Here is an 18,037-nt window from a genome sequence, read left to right on the forward strand (position 1 = left end):
GATGCTATCATGGGGTGCCATTTGAATAGTATGGCAGCCTGGAGACTGACGGCTGCCATGCATGGATGCCTATTAAAAAGGTATCTGTCAATTGCCTAAAGCAGTATAAGCTATTACTGCAGGTAATCCGGGCAGTACATCTCTTATACTCGCTCGCTACTTGGTTCCAGTGGTGCCTGCCTGTAAAGTCTGTGCTCCGGGCGAAAATCCAACTCTCTTTCAGAGTCCTGTGCGTGGGCTCTTCCATTGATTTGCATAGGAGAGTACATGCACGGGACTCTGAAAGGGTCAGACTTTAGACTGGCACACAGACTTTACAGGCAGGAAGCGAGTGGGTATAAGAAATACATCACCCAACTCCCTGTCACCTGCCCTAACAGCACCGTAACTTAGTTTATGGTGCTTTATGCAGGTTACAGGTTCCCTTTAAGCCCTGCCTGTACCAAGGCTTAATAGGCAAAATAAAAAGTACTATATACTGCAATACTGAAGTATTACAGTATATAGTACAAGTGAAAGCAAGTTCAAGCCCCATGGGGATGTCTAAAATGTTGAAAAAAAAAAAAGCAAAATATTAAAAGTTTAAAATAACCCTTTTTCCTGTTTTACCCCTAAAAACCCAAACCTCATCTAAAAACGTTCGCTCCGAATTATTAGACTATTGCACTATTTTAGTTACCGCCGTCTCCCAAAACATTTGAATGAAAAGTGATCAAAAAGATATATGTACCTCGAAATGATATTAATAAAAACTACGGCGTGCCCAGCAAAGAAAATACAAGTCTTCTCACAGCCCCAGTGATGAAAACATAAAAAGGTTATGTGCCTCGGAATATGGCGGCTGAAAGCAATAAAAAAAAAAAGGTTTATAAACCTGATATCGGCATAATTGTGCCGACCCGCAGAGTACAACGCACATGTCATTTTTAATGCACTGTGAAAACTGTATAAACTAATCCTCCCCTAAAATGGCACAATTGCAATTTTTTTATTTCGCCCTACTAAGCACATTTAAAATGTTTTTAGTACATGAAATGGTGCTTTAAATGGCGCCATTAAAAAATACATCTTGCCGCGCAATAAACGAGCCCTCGTGCAGAGATGTCGACAGAAATATGAACACATTTTATATCTCTTAGAAGGAGAGGACGAAAAAACATATAAAACTTCAAGGGGTTAAATGACATCCCTTATGTTATTTGAGCAAGCGTATATCTTCCTTCTACCTGCTTGCTTGGCGTTACGTTGCACCCTGATGCCCAGGAGCTGATAGGGCATCAGACATACCCTCGGGCTCAGTCATTTTCTTGGTGTGTTCATTTGAACAAATAGGTTAATTGTATCTGACTCGCCTTGTGAGCGGCCGCAGCGACGTTGCTGGGAAGTCCCTGTGTTTTGGGTTGTAAGGTTATTAAGTGCCTAGTAACACAGTCTGTGTCTGAACTCGCCGGGTTATCTAACTGCGTTTTGGTTTCTCCTTACTCTGTTTTTATGCACAAGCCTTCTGTAAACCAAGATGAATGGGAGCGGAGCCCGTAGGCATGGGCAGCGGCGACGGATCACAGATGCCTATTAAATCCTCCGAGAATGGTGTCAGCAGAAAATACATTGTTGTTCTATAGGGATTCTTTTCTACCATTTATGATCTGTGACCATTTGTGTTTTTGGCTCTCATTGATGTACTATTTTTTATAGCTGACGTGTTCTCGCAGTGTAGAATTAATCCCGGACTAGATGTAAACTTAGATGTGAGAAGGGTATTTGCTTTTGTGACACATAAGCTCCCCCAAATCACTTGAGCTGCAGCGTTGCTTCATTGTACTTCTGCAACTTCCATATGTGGAAATCAGAGATTCACCGAAGAAAAGGACGTCCTACTTGCATCATTAGCTCTTGGAATAACTGGAAACTGAGGTATGAGGGGCTGTTGGAGACACAAAACCAGTGACTACTATCTCTGGTGACAACCCCATCAAACATCTAATTGGTCCGAAAAGTCTACTACTTGAGTCCTTAAAGCGACTCCCGGTTCTGGACAAACAAAGATGGCTGCATGGCTTCTCTGACGACCGGATGCACGCTGTGTAGTAGTATGCATCGGTAAGTCTAAAGGTCCTTTTTAGTGATGAGCGAGCATACTCGCTAAGGGCAATTGCTTGAGCGAGCATTACCCTTAGCGGGTACCTGCCCGCTCGAGAGAAAAGGATTGGCTGCCGGCGGCGGGGGAGAGCAGGGAGGGACAGAGGGGAGACTGCCACAACTCACCTGTCACCCGTGCCGGCAGCCGAACCTTTTCTCTCGAGCGGGCAGGTACTCGCTAAGGGCAATGCTCGCTCGAGAAATTGCCCTTAGCAAGTATGCTCGCTCATCTCCAGTCCTTTTACATGGGATGATTGTTTGGTGCTTAAAGCAATCCTCCAGGCTTGGACAAATAAACCAATATGGCCGCACTGCTTTTTTTGACTACTTCACCGTGCAATGGTTAGCATCAGTAGTCTGAGACACTACATGCCGCTCTAACTGGCCAGCACTGGTTAATTAAAGCAGCATGCAGTGACTTGAGGCCCATTTACACACAATGATTAGCGATAGTCAGCAATAATCGTTCAATGTGAAGCAAAAAAAAAAAACGCTCATTTTTCGTTCGCCGTTGTTTAAGCTGACTTTTCAGTCCACTTAAAAAACCTTGGTAACGCTCGCTGGCTTCTCATCTCGTCTAAAAGCTTCCCACTCAGTGCTTCCGATTGGAGGGTGAAGCGCTGAGCGAGAAGCCAGCGAGCCGCTGGCAGGACCTTCAGTTTGAATGCTCTGCACAAGCGCCGACTATCTTAGCGGTGACATCGGCGCTCGTACAGTCATCCAAAAGACTGTCGGCCCATGTAAAAGAGCCCTCTGACTAATAGGATACCAGTGCACAGTGTGTATCTGGAAGTCACGGAAGCTTGTGCAGCCATCTTTGTTTGTCCAGGCCTGGAAGATTGCTTTAAGCACCTGACACTTGTCCCATTGAAATGGGGGCAAAGGAGGCCAAATTCATACCTCCACCCCGTTCACTTCACTGGAGGTCACTTATCTCCTGCACTCCCATTACAAGTGCCGAGGTGCACATGCATCGTCTCCTTTGCCCACACTTTGGGACTTGCTATGGCTGAAATCTCAGGATGAGGGTGGTCCCACCGATCAGCGAATTAATCCCTATCCTATGGATAGTAGAGAACTTGCTCAATGGAAATTACCCTTTAAAGCGTCATTGTTTCTCCGTGCACTCCGACCTGTCCAATACCTCCCCATATCTCGGCTTCCTAGTAAGACGATTGCCGCTTCGATACAACCTATGATAGAAGACATGGCTGCACACCTCTCCGTCCGGAGGTGTAATAATTCATGTATCTGTGATAGTTATTTACTTGTGACCACATACTACGAAAACTGTTTTTTGTCTCAATTGTGTCGCTTATGACATTTCTATATGGGCAGGTCCATTGTGACTCAACAAGAACCCCTCACCACACTCAAACCATCGACTGCAGAATCTCTGAAATATTCACTAAGGTATATTAAATGAGATCACTTATCAAAATGCTCTGATAGTCCAAAACCCCCTCCCTTCTATTCTTTATAATATGTAACTGTGAATGAATACATTATTTAAGGGGGATGTTCAGCTTTAAACTACTGCTGGCCTGTCCTCAAGAAGGGACAAGAATAGTAGATCAGCGGAGATCCAACGCCCAGGACCTCCAGCGATCAGCTGTTGGCCCGGCTCGGTATTCACTTTAGTGAGAACTTGGCCTGTAATACCGAGCCTGGCCATCGCAGTGAGAACGGAGCTGTCTTCAGAAATCGTCTCCATGCATGAGTGCTTTGGCCTGGCCTGCAGCTGATTAGTAGGGGTTACATGTGGTAAACCCCTGTCAATTTACTATTGACGGCCTATTCTACTCACAGGCTATTAGTAGTTTAAGGCTGAAAACCCTCTTTTAGGGCTCATTTACACGGCCTTTTTAGTCTGTGAATATGCAGCATATTCGTGGACCAAATACACGGATCCCCCGCGTGTTTCTGCCTGATGGCAGTTTTTTTTGCACGTGGGGGGAAAAAAACGCATGTAATCCCATTGACTTTGTGTAAATACACGTTTCCTGCATATTTACGTACACGCCCCTTGATTTCGGTGCGTAATACACACCAAGATGGGACACGCTGCACTCTTCATGCAACCAAAATTCATGTGCAAAATGGACAGCTGTGAATGAACCCATTGAAATCAAAGGGTTGTATTCCCCGTCTATTACGCACTTAATATACTGCATAATTACGTGAATGAGCCCTAAGGATGATTATTTGCTTTTTCATTCGTACAGTAGTAATTACAACATTTTTTTCCTTTTTATTATTTCACTCATTCCTCCATTTTTATAGACTTCTGCCTCACTCACCATTCTGTATGTAATCCGTATCTTTCATCATTATTACATTTCTCCGTTTGATCAGACTAAGCATCATTTTTCAATTGGAATCATTTAAAGGGATTGTCCTCCGGATAGGTCATCAGTAGCTGATCGGAAGGTCCTCACTCAATTAGCTGTTTACTGGGCTGCTGTGTCAGTGTACGGAGCAAAGATCAGACAGCTCCGTACACTTTGCAGTGGGCCGCTGTGGTATTGCAGGCACAACTTTCATTGAATTTAATACCACTCTTGGCCGCGCTGCAAAGTGTACGGAGCTGTGAATTTCTGGCCCCATTCACTGACGCTATGTCCTGGCAAACAGCTGATTGGCAGGAGTTCTGGGAAGCAAACGCTCAACAAGTCGGCTAGTGATGACCTGTCCTTGGGATGGATCATCAATCACTCAGAGCTGGAACCGCTTCAGGTAGCAAATTTATTGCCAGAACTTCTGATTTACTCACAAATGAAACCCTCTGCATGCTGTCTATGTACTGGTCAGTGCTGATATGTAAACCGGATATCTGCTGTCTATATACCCATCGGTACTAACTTATATACCGGATATCTGCTGTCTATATACCGATATCTGCTGTCTATATACCCATCGGTACTAACTTATATACCGGATATCTGTTGTCTATATACCCATCGGTACTAACTTATATACCGATATCTGCTGTCTATATACCCATCAGTACTGACTTATATACCGGATATCTGCTGTCTATGTATATAAGTCAGTACTGACTTATATACTAGATATCTGCTGTCTATATACCCATCAGTACTAACTGATATACTGGATATCTGCTGTCTATATACCCATTAGTGCTGATTTATACACCGGATATCTGCTGTCTATATACCCATTAGTGCTGACTTATATACCAGATATCTGCTGTCTATATACCCATTAGTGCTGATTTATACACCGGATATCTGCTGTCTATATACCCATTAGTGCTGACTTATATACCAGATATCTGCTGTCTATATACCCATTAGTGCTGATTTATACACCGGATAGCTGCTGACTATATACCCATCAGTACTGACTTATATACCGGATATCTGCTGTCTATATACCCATCAGTACTGACCTATATACCGGATATCCTCCTCTCAAGCTCAGATACTTTAAGATTTTTATCCGTACTTTTCTTTTGTTTCCTTTGAGAATGCCGACCTTTAGAAGATAACATTAATTTTTTCTATGATCTCTCAGACTTTTTGATTTGTGTTTTAAAGCAAATAAGTAAATAGAAAGGATTACTGATTTTTTTGATGATTTTGTCTCTTTCAATGAAAATTTGGAACATAGAGCATCGACATTGTTTTAACACAGACGGTGACCAGCTGAATTCGGCTGCGCTAGTGTGACGGACGGATGCCGAGCAGAATGACCGTTCACCAAAATACAATAATTGTTATGCCCAAATGTATTTATATCCTCCAAGTATGGCGGGAGAAATCGGATTACATTCCATACCATTAAGAGCATAGAGTAAATTATATTATGTTTACAGACCATTTGCTCCATAGTTCCTGAGTGGTGGTCAGTGTAATAATGCAGTAATTGGTTTAGGTGCAGAGCTTCTTTTGGTCTTCATCCCACTTTCAAGCTGGTATGAAACCAAAAAATAAGAAGTATTTTCCTTACCTAATCCCCTGCTGTTCCTGATCTGTCGGCACCCGCTGGTCTTCACCTCTGGTTGCAGCAGTGATGATACCCCAACATAGGGGCGTATGGCTGCTGCAGCCGAAGTCAGCTGATGATTGGCTGCAGTGGTCATAGGTCCCTGGTGTCAGGGAATGCATGGCTGTAGCTAGAGATGATGACCAGCAGGGGACCGGGCGCTGACTGAATGGGAGCGGGTGAGGGGGGAGTATGGTGGCTTTTACTTTTATTTTTGCTTACAGCAGGCTGAGCAGCTTTGAAGAATAATTTTTGTCCTTGGGTGACCCCTTTAATCTCCAGGTTTCTCAGCTCCAGTCTTAACTTTCCAGCTTTTCATTCTTACTAATCGGTGGTTGTATTTCAGCTTGACCCTAGCAATCTGAAGACGTTCTACCTTTCCAAGATACCACTGCATACTTCTCCATGACCTCCGCTGTAGACATTGCAGATTCCTACAGACTCCTTGCTCTCCCGAATTTCCTCATTCTTGGCCAGACATTTAGTGTCTCCGTTCCACCCCACCTCAACTTCTCACCATCTCTGTTATACTGTAACTCATTCTGTCCTTAGACCCTCGTCTTCCCCATCGAGTCTTGGCCTCTCTCATCTACTCTTCTCATCATATACTTAGTAGTATTTGTATACAGACAGCCTCCTTTGCACTTTTTTTTCTCAGTTTCCAGAACTCCAGATTATTTATAAATTGTCTTTTCCTCAAACTCTCCATGGACACAATCCAAGTCTTCAACTTTCCTCCCTGTCGCTCTCCTCCCTCCTAATTCATAACCAGATAGCATCCCAAACGCATCCTCTTCACCACACATAACCTTCTCTTTTTCTCAATTTTTTTCCTCTTGTGCTCTTCTCCAAGACGTCTTCTGTGTGTCTTCCCTCTTCTAGAATTCACCACCATAAAACATTGGGTGCAAGTCTACTCTCCAAGCACAAAATCGTCCAATGTACCGATCCCTAATCCTTTAAACTGTAAGCTTGTTTGGGCAAGGCTCTCCCCTGTATCTGTCACTACTATGTCTATTCTGCTTGTTGGTGGTGGTTATACTGTATTTATGCATTTATTAACCTCTTTTTGGTCACATGTGAGAAAGCGAAGATGAGAAGAAGGAAAAGAGGGATCTGTTAGAGTATTGATATAGCAAAGTTTAACTTGGGCTTCTTTTACACGGAGCAACTTATCGTTCGCACAAACCATCGGTCATAAGATCATTCATCCTCCGTAGAGCTGCATCATTGTTGGCGGCATATCCCCCTGTTCACATAGGAAGATATGCTGCATAAAAGATGGGATCAGCTGACCAATGAGTGTTTGCTCGATCGTTGGTTGATCGCTGGCACCTTCACGTGGCTCGATTATTGGGCAGATGACCGGGCCGTGTAGGCAAAAAAACTCCAATGAGGCAGAAGCCAATTTAGCGCATTGGGGGAAACAAATTCCTTCCCGACTCCATAATGGCAGTCAGAATAATCCCTTGATCAATGTTTTTAGAGTTCCAACCCGACTCCAAGGCCCAGATTAACAACCCTGTTGGCTATGTGCCTCTCTCGACAACTGCTTTAAGGTGGGACTGATGGGGCTGTGGTCCGGTTGCAGTGTCGCTATGTACTGACAATACAACCTGATGGGCAGTACTTGTCCCGGTACCCTTTTTGGGCTGCATTTTGGATGATAACTTGTTCACTTGAATGGGATGACTTTCTGTGACAAGCCAATGAAAAGCTATTGAAGGGGGAAATCAACTGATAAAGAAAATTATCTTAAAGGGGTTGTCCCGCGCCGACACAGGGGTTTTTTTTTTTTCAACCCCCCCCCCCCCCCCCCCCCGTTCGGCGCGAGACAACCCCGATGCAGGGACGTAAAAGAAAAAAAGCTCAGCGCTTACCTTAATTCCCGCGCTCCGGTGACTTCTATACTTACCGGCTGAAGATGGCCGCCGGGATCCTCTTCCTCTGTGGACCGCAGCTCTTCTGTGCGGTCCATTGCCGATTCCAGCCTCCTGATTGGCTGGAATCGGCACGTGATGGGGCGGAGCTACACGGAGCCCCATTGAAGAAAGCAGAAGACCCGGACTGCGCAAGCGCGTCTAATTTGGCCATTCGACCATTTTAGACGGCGAAAATTAGGCGGGCTCCATGGAGACGAGGACGCCAGCAGCGGAGCAGGTAAGTGAAAAACTTTTTATAACTTCTGTATGGCTCATAATTAATGCACAATGTACATTACAAAGTGCATTATTATGGCCATACAGAAGTGTATAGACCCACTTGCTGCCGCGGGACAACCCCTCTAATGTTTTTTTTAAAAAAAGTCAAGTTAAACTTTGCTACATCTGTATAGTCACATTGCGGTGATGGTTTATACTTAGAGTGGTTTTCTAGGCAAATACTATTATTGACTTATCCTTTGGATAAGTCATCCATAGTTAATCATCCGGGTCCACCGCTGAGGATCTCAGCCGATCAGTCGCTTGCTCTTAGTGCCAGAACACATAGGGGTACCGAGTGAAAGCAATTTTGACCACTGTGTAGTGGCTGGTGCTCGTAACTGCAGACACAGTTCCCATAGATTTTAATGATGGCTGTGCCTGCAATTACCAGCATCGGCCACTACACAGGACTGGAGCTAACTGCTGTGACACTAATTGGAGGTGCCCGCTTTCCCTGAGTGGTGGACCCAAAGCAATCCAATATTGATGACCTATCCTGAGCATAAGTCATCAATAGTATTTGCCCTGAAAACACCTTTATAGTTCCTATGGTAATTCTGTAAAGTTGATTAGAGATGGTTATAACTCTCCTTTTATCACGGCTGTTCATCCCACAAATGTAGGGAGCGGTGGATCCTTCTTGGTATTTTACATTTTCTTCGGATCGATAGCCACCGGTATAGGTCATGTTTAGATGTTAGTCATAATTAGTGTCCTTCATGTCTTCACAGTGTCTGTTCTTCTTTCCAGGTTACCCACAGACCCCATCAAAGAATACAAGTCTTGTTACAATGAAAAGTTTCACCTCCTTTTGAAGTAAGTCGTCATTGTAGGAATCAGTGGGGGTCTTGTGATCGGACGGTTGTTGCTTATGTCTCCCTGGCGTTTATGAATGGCCCAACAACCCTTCATCATCTTAACGGGGACGACCGAAACCTGTGCCTCTCCAGCTGTTGTAAAACTACAACTCCCAGCATGCAATGGCTGTTTGCAACTTGACCAAGACTAAATTCAACTTTGCTTTACGAATAGTCGTTGAAGTGAATGTAGGTGGAGCGGCAGGGGAACGTTCCAACTCGCCCGCCTCTGTTCGCAGTAAATACGGTAGGAGCTGCTCATAGTTTGAGCGCCTCCTGTTTACACCGGCGAGAAGCTGCTCAGCTGTCGTTCCTTTTCAGTGAGATGAAATAGAATGACTAGTGACTACTGAAGGACTTCTCGTCAATCCCCGTCGTGGGTCCACGGGCCGAGAGTTGCCCGGAATCTGCCTGTGTAAATATACCTTTTTTTTTAGTACCTGCCATCTGCTTAGCCGCCCTCTGTCCATATGAAACTAGATAGATAGTCTGCAGGTTTATGGAAACCAAACGGCACCCATTCACTTCACTCTGCACCTTTTAATAGTGGGATGTTGCTCTACAGTAAAGAACAAGCAACTATATACAATGGTCCCACAATCTACAATGGCCTCCGCATACAATACTCCTTCTTTCCTGGATCTTTGTAACTTGAAGCCCATTAAACATACAATACCACAGACACTGCCAGTCTGCTGCATGTGGGACTGACTGGAAAATCCAGTCAATTGCAATGCATATTTCACTGGTAAACCCCTTGTATTACTGGAGCGCATGCACTGATTAGCCGTGTAGTAGCGCCTCTCTACAGTACAGTGTGGTACTACATGGTGTGTAGTGCCAGGACGAGCGGCTCCTTCGGACACCAGGTGAGGGCGGCTCCATGCTGGTTTCTGGTACACTATGCATACCACAGAGAGTTATCATCTATCCTGTGAATAGATGATAATGTGCTGATTGATTGGGGGTCCAACCATGGGGACCCCACCAATTCTGAAAAGGCGACCCCGGCATAACCCGGAGTGTGGGCATGCAAAGTGGGCTCCTTATGCTACCATACATGCATGGAGCTGCCGGGGACTCTCAATGTGGATCGGTGTCTGAATCTCGTGCGGATGACCTCCTGGATGATCCGTCCCTATCATTACAGGCCCCTCGAGAACACTTTCCTCACTTCAGTCGTAGCAGCGGTCCCGCGGGACATAGACACGGAAAGCAGATTTCTGCTTCTTACATGCTGCTCTTCAACTCTGCAGTTGGGTTTTACTCTCCATCTCCTACAGGGGCCACAACAGAAAACTGAAATCTGTGTTCCGTGGCCCCCTAGAATCTCGTGCGCCATGCCATCCTTGGCGCATCCATGCCTTCCTATTGAAGCAAGCTACTGTTATTTCAATATAGGTCATCAGTATGAGATATAGCGCCGGATCCGTCTTTTTGCTCCACCCCGTATAGGTCATAAAACTTTTTTCCTGGTCCCCGCCACGGCTGTGTTTACTCCTGCTGCAGTCCGCACGATGGCTGTCACTCCTCATCCAGCAGTCCTTCCTCTTCTTCAGCGATTGCTATCATCTTACATCCTATAGTCTTTCCTTCAGCGATTTGCTAGGTTGGCTTATTTTGTTCGGTTCCTGGTAATCTGTGTTTCTGAGGAAATGGAAACCTAGAATCAGCAAATCAGCAGTTCAGCGTCTTGTTGAGTGAGGCAGCAGCGATGAATAGGTGCCGAGTGATTAAAAAGTTTGTTTATGATAAAACGGATAGAAAGCCGGTCCTGTAGGAAGGGGATCAGCCGCCCGCTGCGTCCTTATCTAACGTTACAAAATGTACTTGGTGCATCAGTAAAAGAGGTTTGCTTACTTGCAAGATGTAATGTTATCGCTCTGAGCTGCAGCTTTACAGGAAGCACATGGGCATAAGAAAATAAACTTACTGACCTATGAGAGAGTGTTGTGGACATCCTCTGTGACCTGTGCAGGGAGGGGAGGAGGTGAGCTTGCAAGCATCACCTATCATGAATGGTGGATACTGTGTTATCCAGGTGACCATTTTATTAGATAGCGCGTTGGACCTCCTTTGGCCTGTGGAACTGCAGCAATTTGTCGTGGCGTAGATTCCACTAGGTGGTGAAATCGTTCTGCAAGATTATTGGCCCCTGCGGATCGGAAGCTTCTTTTAGTTGCTGGGCTCATTACCAAGGCCCACGGTTATTGCGTGACTACAGGAGGCCTTCATTACTGCTGGCCTGGTGTATTCTGCACAGCTCTCTGTATTGTGACTGGTAGCCCGTCGGTATCTCTCCCATCCCTGACTTCTCAGACTGGTCTAGGTTTTGGCAGCGGTTTCCAATTTTATCTTTTTTTCTTTGTGCTCAATTCGTTGTAAATTACATGTTGAATTCCCGTCAACTTTATGAACGCTGTTATTTCACTGTCCTCTCCTGGTCTCCTGCCAGCTGCTATTTGGTAAGTAGGTGATCTCGGTATATTAAGGCCACTTTCCCTGTTTTTATTGTTTTGCAATTATTGCAATAAGTTAACCCTTTAGTTAAAGGGCATTAAAGTACGGCAGACTTCTGCAGCCTGCTCTGATTACTGCTAGGATTTTTCTGCCATGTACAAGACGGTGTTTCGATAAACCCCATCCACATACATTAGGTACTAGTGCAATATGTCTCCACCGGAACCTATGGGTAGAGACATGGGTTGGCCATTACACTAGAGCCTATGCAATATACTGTCATATATACTGTCAATATACTGTCAGCCTGAACTTCTTACAACAAACATGTTAGATGTTTTTGATTTGTCTTCAAGGAAATCCAAACAACTTCAAAGTGCCAAACCTGCTCAGGTATCTGGTGATCTGGGCTGATTCTGTCCCTTTTGTGTTATGCGCTATTACGGAGGTACTGTCTACTCCCCCATATAGCGGTATACAGAGAGCCCCACAGCTTTGTTGTGCACTTGAACCATTGCTGCTGCAAAGTTTTGCAGATCTGTAAGCGTATTACCCCTCTGTACTGACAAAGGAAACCTCAAAAACATTCAACCTAAAATCCTCCTAATGCCACCACCTGGGAATGTCGTAATTGGGAGGATCCTTAGATAACGAACCCTTTGACATAATGGAAGGGTTCATTATCTCTTGCAGATTTTGCTTTGCTCTATTATTGCTTTAGAAATGTTGAAGCGGTAATTGTACGTTCCACTGATGTACAGTAAGCTCTTCTGTTGAGGCTTTACAATTACAGGGTGGCGTTGCTCTCCTTTGTATTTTTGGTTTTGCCTTTTTCATTATGTAAATTAGTTTGGCTTTGAAACACCCATAAAAATAAAAGCAGATCGTCCTCTAATATATGTACAGTCAAGTACAGTACGGTATACTATAGTATGGTCAAAAAGGCAACACCTAAAATGTATGTGCCACAAAAATATCAAAAACTCGGCAAATCTTTTTAAGTTACGTCATAAAATACAAGTAAATGGAAAGCCATACACATAAAAAGTAAGCAAACTTTGGAGTGGGTAAAGTGCAAATAAGACCATGAGTCAGAGGGTTACCGATTGGTAACAAAGGCTGATCATATAATGTCTATATTGCTAACAAGTTCTAGCCTGAAATTTCACCTAATAAGTCAGAGTCGGCCCAATAATCAATAAACAATGATACAATCCGTACACGGGTACCGTACCAACCAGCATAATGGCTTGAGAGACCTGTTTTCTAAAGGATTGATTCTTATTTCATATAATTGGCAGAATTTGCTTCACCATTATGGTGCATACGGTATTCTTTGGGATGGCTAAAAAATAGTAGTTGAGGATTGGATAGGTGAAGTATGGATTGCCGGTTTAATCGCAAAGATGTACATGATAAAAACCTTACATGAAACCTGTGTAGTGCCAGCAAGTGTAATAAAACACCCAGTTTACTTGCCTGTAGCTGAGGTTGTTGTGCAGTCTTTGGTAAAGAAAGTGTATTCATTGTGTAATTAGACTATATAACTCATACTGGCACTTTTAGGTGATTTTTAAGAGTGAGCTGCCATGAGTGTAGAAGAGGAATAACACTCTGGCAATTTATAGGACTTATTTCTTGCATTCTTCACCAGTTTTCCCCTCCATCTCTAATTTTCAGTTGTCTCTAAGCTGTTTGGTGGAGACTGCTGTTATGTGTGTTCTCTAGGAAGCACACACAAAGAAGAGGCGATCCTGCTCCCTTATTTTTGTCTCTCATATACACAGCACACAGAGAAGAGGGGATCCTTCTTCCCTATCTATTTTTTCTGGATAGTGCACACAGAGTGTTGGAGATCCTGCTCCTTTATCTCTCACATATGCAGCACACAGAGAACAGGAGATCCTGGTTTCCGATCTCTTTCTTTTCCATACTCAACACACAGAGAACAGGAGATCATGCTAACTTATCTCTATCTCTTCCATACATTGCACACACATATTTTTGCTGCAGTGTGTACACTGTTGAAGAAAGCCTTCCCCTCCCCCTTCCAAGATGGCGGTATTGCGCTTTTCTTTTTCATTTTACTCCACTTAGAGTTTAATTCAAGAAAATGCCATTACATGATACGGTACATTAAATGGTACCATTGAAAAAGTCACACAAAAAAACAAATCCTCAGATAACTACGTTGATGGATAAATATGAGTTATGATTTTTGTAAGTGGGGAGGAAAGACAAAAATAGGAAAAAAAGGAGCCTTAAGGGGTTAAAAAGTAGCTTTGGCCTCAAGTCTCTAGACAACAGATGCTACAGTGCAGCACAATGCAGACGGCTCATTACCAAGTCCCACGGTTATTGCGTGACTACAGGAGGCCTTCTTACTGCTGGCCCGGTGTAGTTTGCACGGCTCTCTGTATTGTGACTGGTGGTAGCCCGTCGGTATCTCTCCCATCTCTGACTTCTTTTGGCAGCGGTTTCCAATATTATCTTTTTTTCTTTGTACTCAATTCGTTGGGAATTCAACATGTAATTTACGTCAACTTCATGAACGCTGTTATTTCACAGTCCTCTCCTGGTCTCCTGCCAGCTGCTATTTGGTAAGTAGGTGATCTCGGTATAATAAGGCCACTTTTCTGGTTTTGACTGTTTTGCAATTATTGCAAGAAGTTAACCCTTTTGTTAAAGGGCATTAAAGTACGGCAGACCTCTGCAGCCTGCTCTGATTACTGCTAGGATTTTTCTGCTATGTATGGACGGTGTTACGATAACCCCATCCACATGCATTAGACTGTCAATTACTGCGGATTTGCTTCTCAGGGTGCAATCCAATTTTGGATTCAGGGTTTTCCTAGGGGGCTTTCTCTTTCTGCCATTATACAATGGAGCCATCTGCTGGCTAGAGCCAGTACTGCGGTATGGGACATGCTGGAGAGGCCCCCGACAACAGAGCGGCCAGGAATGTACAGTAAGAAAACCCTGCCAGATGTCTTCCGACATCGGAGCTGTACAGCCTTTAATCAGAATGTCTTCAGACATCAGACAATGGATTGGAAAGGGTTAAACTTCTTACAGAAAACATGTAGGCCGTTTTTGATTGGTCTTTAAGGAAATCCAAGCAACTTCAGATTTACTAACCTGCTCAGGTATCTGGAACCATTGCTGCTGCAAAGTTTTGCAGATCTGTAAGTGTATTACCCCTCTGTACTGACAAAGAAACCTCAAAAACATTCAACCTAAAATCCCCCTAACTCCACCACCTGGTAATGTCACAATTGGGAGGATCCTTAGATAACGAACCCTTTGACATAATGGAAGGGTTCATTATCTCTTGCAGATTTTGCAATGAACTCTTTTACATAACCCTTAGCTGTGGGTGTTGTGCAGTCTTCGGTAAAGAAAGTGTATTCATTGTGTAATTACAGGCTATATGACTCATAGTGATTTTTAAGAATGAGCTGCTTTGAACATACATGAAGAATAGCACTCTGGGGATTTATATGACTTGTTTTTTGCATTCTTCACCAGTTTTCCTCTCCATTTCTAATTTTCAGTTGTCTCTAAGCTGTTTGGTGGAGACTGCTGTTTTGTATTTCCTCTATGAAGCACACACAGAGATGGAGGGGATCCTGCTTCCCTATCTGTATTTTTTCTGTACACTGCACACAGAGTGTTGGAGATCTTGCTCCTCTATCTCTCACGTATGCAGCACACAGAGAAGAGACAATCCTGCTTTCTTATCTCTTTCTTTTCCATACTACACACAGAGAACAGGAGATTATGCTAACTTATCTCTATCTCTCCCATACATTGCACACACATACACACAGAGAAGATCCTGCTCCTTTATCTCTATCCTTCTCATACACAGAAGTGGAGATCCTACTCCTTTCTCCTTTTTTTTCCTACACACAGAGAAGACGAGATCCTATTTCCCTTTACCATCTGTATCTTTCCCATACACGGCATATACACAGAAGAGGAGATCTTGCTCCCCTATCTCTGCCACTCCTATTTACAAGACATGCAGAAGAGGAGGTTCTACTCCCCTATTTCTATTCCTCATAAACAGAGAAACAGCAGCAGCATGGAGGACATTATACAGCTGTGCTCAGCAGTGTAGATGTGATTCTAGCAGCTGGAAAACACTTACTATTAGCTGCAGCAGCATCTCTGAGAGCCTCTGCTGCTCTCCACTTGGCTCCTCCTTCCTTACTTCTCCATAAACTCCTATTGACAGCATGTAATCTCATCCATCAGTGAGCTGTTAGTCCGTCTTGGTTTCCAGGATGGATCTTAGCAGCATTTCAATTTAGGAGACAACATGACACTTTAGCAGAGAGATGGGGCTGATAAATGGAGGAAGAAGCATTTTTCTAATGTATAGTACAACGTTTCTTAATATTGGCCTGCACTGTGGATTTATGTCATTTTTTCTGAAACAGCGGACATTTAAGATTTAAAAATTTCTTTGTGCTTCCACACGATTTGCAAGATCTCTACTTGCTGTCACTGAATTTTCACAAAAAGGATTTAGAAAAGTTTAGGAAAAATGTTCTATTATGCAAAGATAATGCCGGCATCTTATCTCAGGACCCATAACAGTGACACATTGACCCATTGCAGCCGTAGGACATAAGCTAAAATGCTTCTTTCTTATTAGAATTTGCAAAACTACAGATCCCAGCATGCCCTGACAATCTTGGGCTGTCACGGCATGCTGAGAGTTGTAGTGTTACACAGCTGGAGTGCTGCAGGCTGCCCTGGTATCGGCTAGAACTGTTATAAATAGCTGTTATCGGTCAGGAAATGTAACCTTATTATCCACACGGAGGGAAATCGGCGCCGTAAACGTGTTGTTGTTGCTGGCAGAGCTGCGCACTTTGTATTAATATATTCTTCTTTCCACAGCATGTCTGAAATCGAACCGTTTCTGTGTGAAAACTACAGGAAGCAGTCTGCAATTTTTGGCACCAACAAGGTTGATCTCCCGTACGGAACCCGGAAAGGAGGTACGCTTTTTAAATTTCTGTGTTTTTTTTTTTTTCTTCTTGACACCATTCATTTTTTGGCAGTAAAGCGTAAATGCATCGGAAATAAATACTTTCGTATACCTGTTTGTGCGCCTGGAGGAGATTTCTATATTAATACTCTTATTTTTAAGACCTGACATTTCTAACCTGCTTGTGGAGCTTCAAGTTCAGAGCCCTGTGTACTTGTCTCAGTGCCCTCTCTTAGATGGTCATGAACATGTCAGTACTGCCATCAAATCTACAAGGAGCTTACTGTCCGCAGGGGCCGATATTCCTGTCTAGTGATTTCATCTCCAAGTGGAATCTACACCACAACAGATTCCTGCGGCTCTAAGGGCCAAAGAAGATCCAATGCGCTGCTAGATGGGGGCTCCAATACAGCGGCCGTTCAGGATGTAGATTACAGGTTATTGGAAACCTACTGCCACCAATTCACTTGTCTATCCCCCTCATGTGAAGATCATATTGCTATTGCCATATGGTCAATTTTTATGACTCGACTCTGTTAATAGTAATACCGTATTAAAGTACTTGAAAAATGGGCCACGGAGTCGTTGTTGGGACTCTTGAATTGAAAGTTGAAATAAATAGAGCCCATTATGAGAAAGCAGCAGCCCAGAAGGGGTCCGGACTGTTAGATAGGGGCAAGAAAGGGGGGAGATTTGTTTTATCCTTTAAGTATGGTCCAGTAATGTAAACCACTGGTGAATGATCCCTCCTCGCAGGAAGTCGTAGTCGTCATGTCAGGCAGCACATCCAAGCAAACTTTTATGGTTAGTCGGAAGTACAGAGGAGAAGGGAGTTTGCAATTTGTGCATTGACGCTTTTGCAGACTACAAATGAGACGTGAGCTGAACTACTTACATGGAGTCGGGATCTTGTCTAAGGCCGGCATCACACTGGCGCAATACGCAGAGAATAGAACCCATTGATTTCAATGGATTAGTTCACATGCGCATACTTTCTTGCACATTTCGGTCACGCAAAAAAAAAAATACAGCTTGCTCTATTTTCCTGAACATTTGCGCACCAATGGTCCCCATAGAAGTTAACGGAGAGGTGCGCAAATGTGCATGCAGTACGTTAGGAGAAGCGTGACACACTGCGTAATTCCGCTAGAAAAAGAACACACGTGGAACTCATTAGCCATTTCAATCGGTGTGTCTTTATTTGCCGTGCACAAACGGGCATGCTTTGCAGGTGCAAAAAGTGCAGTAAAATACGCCGATTTGCTTGCAAAAAAAGCATGATTCCTTCTGATCGCCTTGGGCTTGTAACCGTGTGATCTTTCTCTGCAATTGCAAACCTATCTCATCGCTGCACGCTCGTGACAATC

At 43.8% G+C, this 18,037-nt stretch overlaps 1 protein-coding gene across 6 annotated transcripts in view; it reads left to right on the forward strand.

The window, feature by feature from the left end:
- The window catches only part of ST3GAL6 (ST3 beta-galactoside alpha-2,3-sialyltransferase 6), a 139,850-nt gene that overhangs the window by 88,463 nt on the left and 33,350 nt on the right, over positions 1-18,037 (forward strand). For 5 of the 6 annotated variants that reach the window (XM_066599166.1, XM_066599165.1, XM_066599162.1 and 2 more), the window contains 3 exons: positions 3,478-3,552; positions 9,102-9,167; positions 16,580-16,680. In XM_066599166.1, coding sequence (XP_066455263.1) covers positions 3,478-3,552; positions 9,102-9,167; positions 16,580-16,680 — 242 coding nt within the window. The remainder of the gene's footprint in view (positions 1-3,477; positions 3,553-9,101; positions 9,168-16,579; positions 16,681-18,037) is intronic. The other variant, XM_066599167.1, reaches the window with a different exon arrangement.

This window comes from Eleutherodactylus coqui, chromosome 4, assembly GCF_035609145.1.
Source record: "Eleutherodactylus coqui strain aEleCoq1 chromosome 4, aEleCoq1.hap1, whole genome shotgun sequence".
Lineage (NCBI taxonomy): Eukaryota > Metazoa > Chordata > Amphibia > Anura > Eleutherodactylidae > Eleutherodactylus > Eleutherodactylus coqui.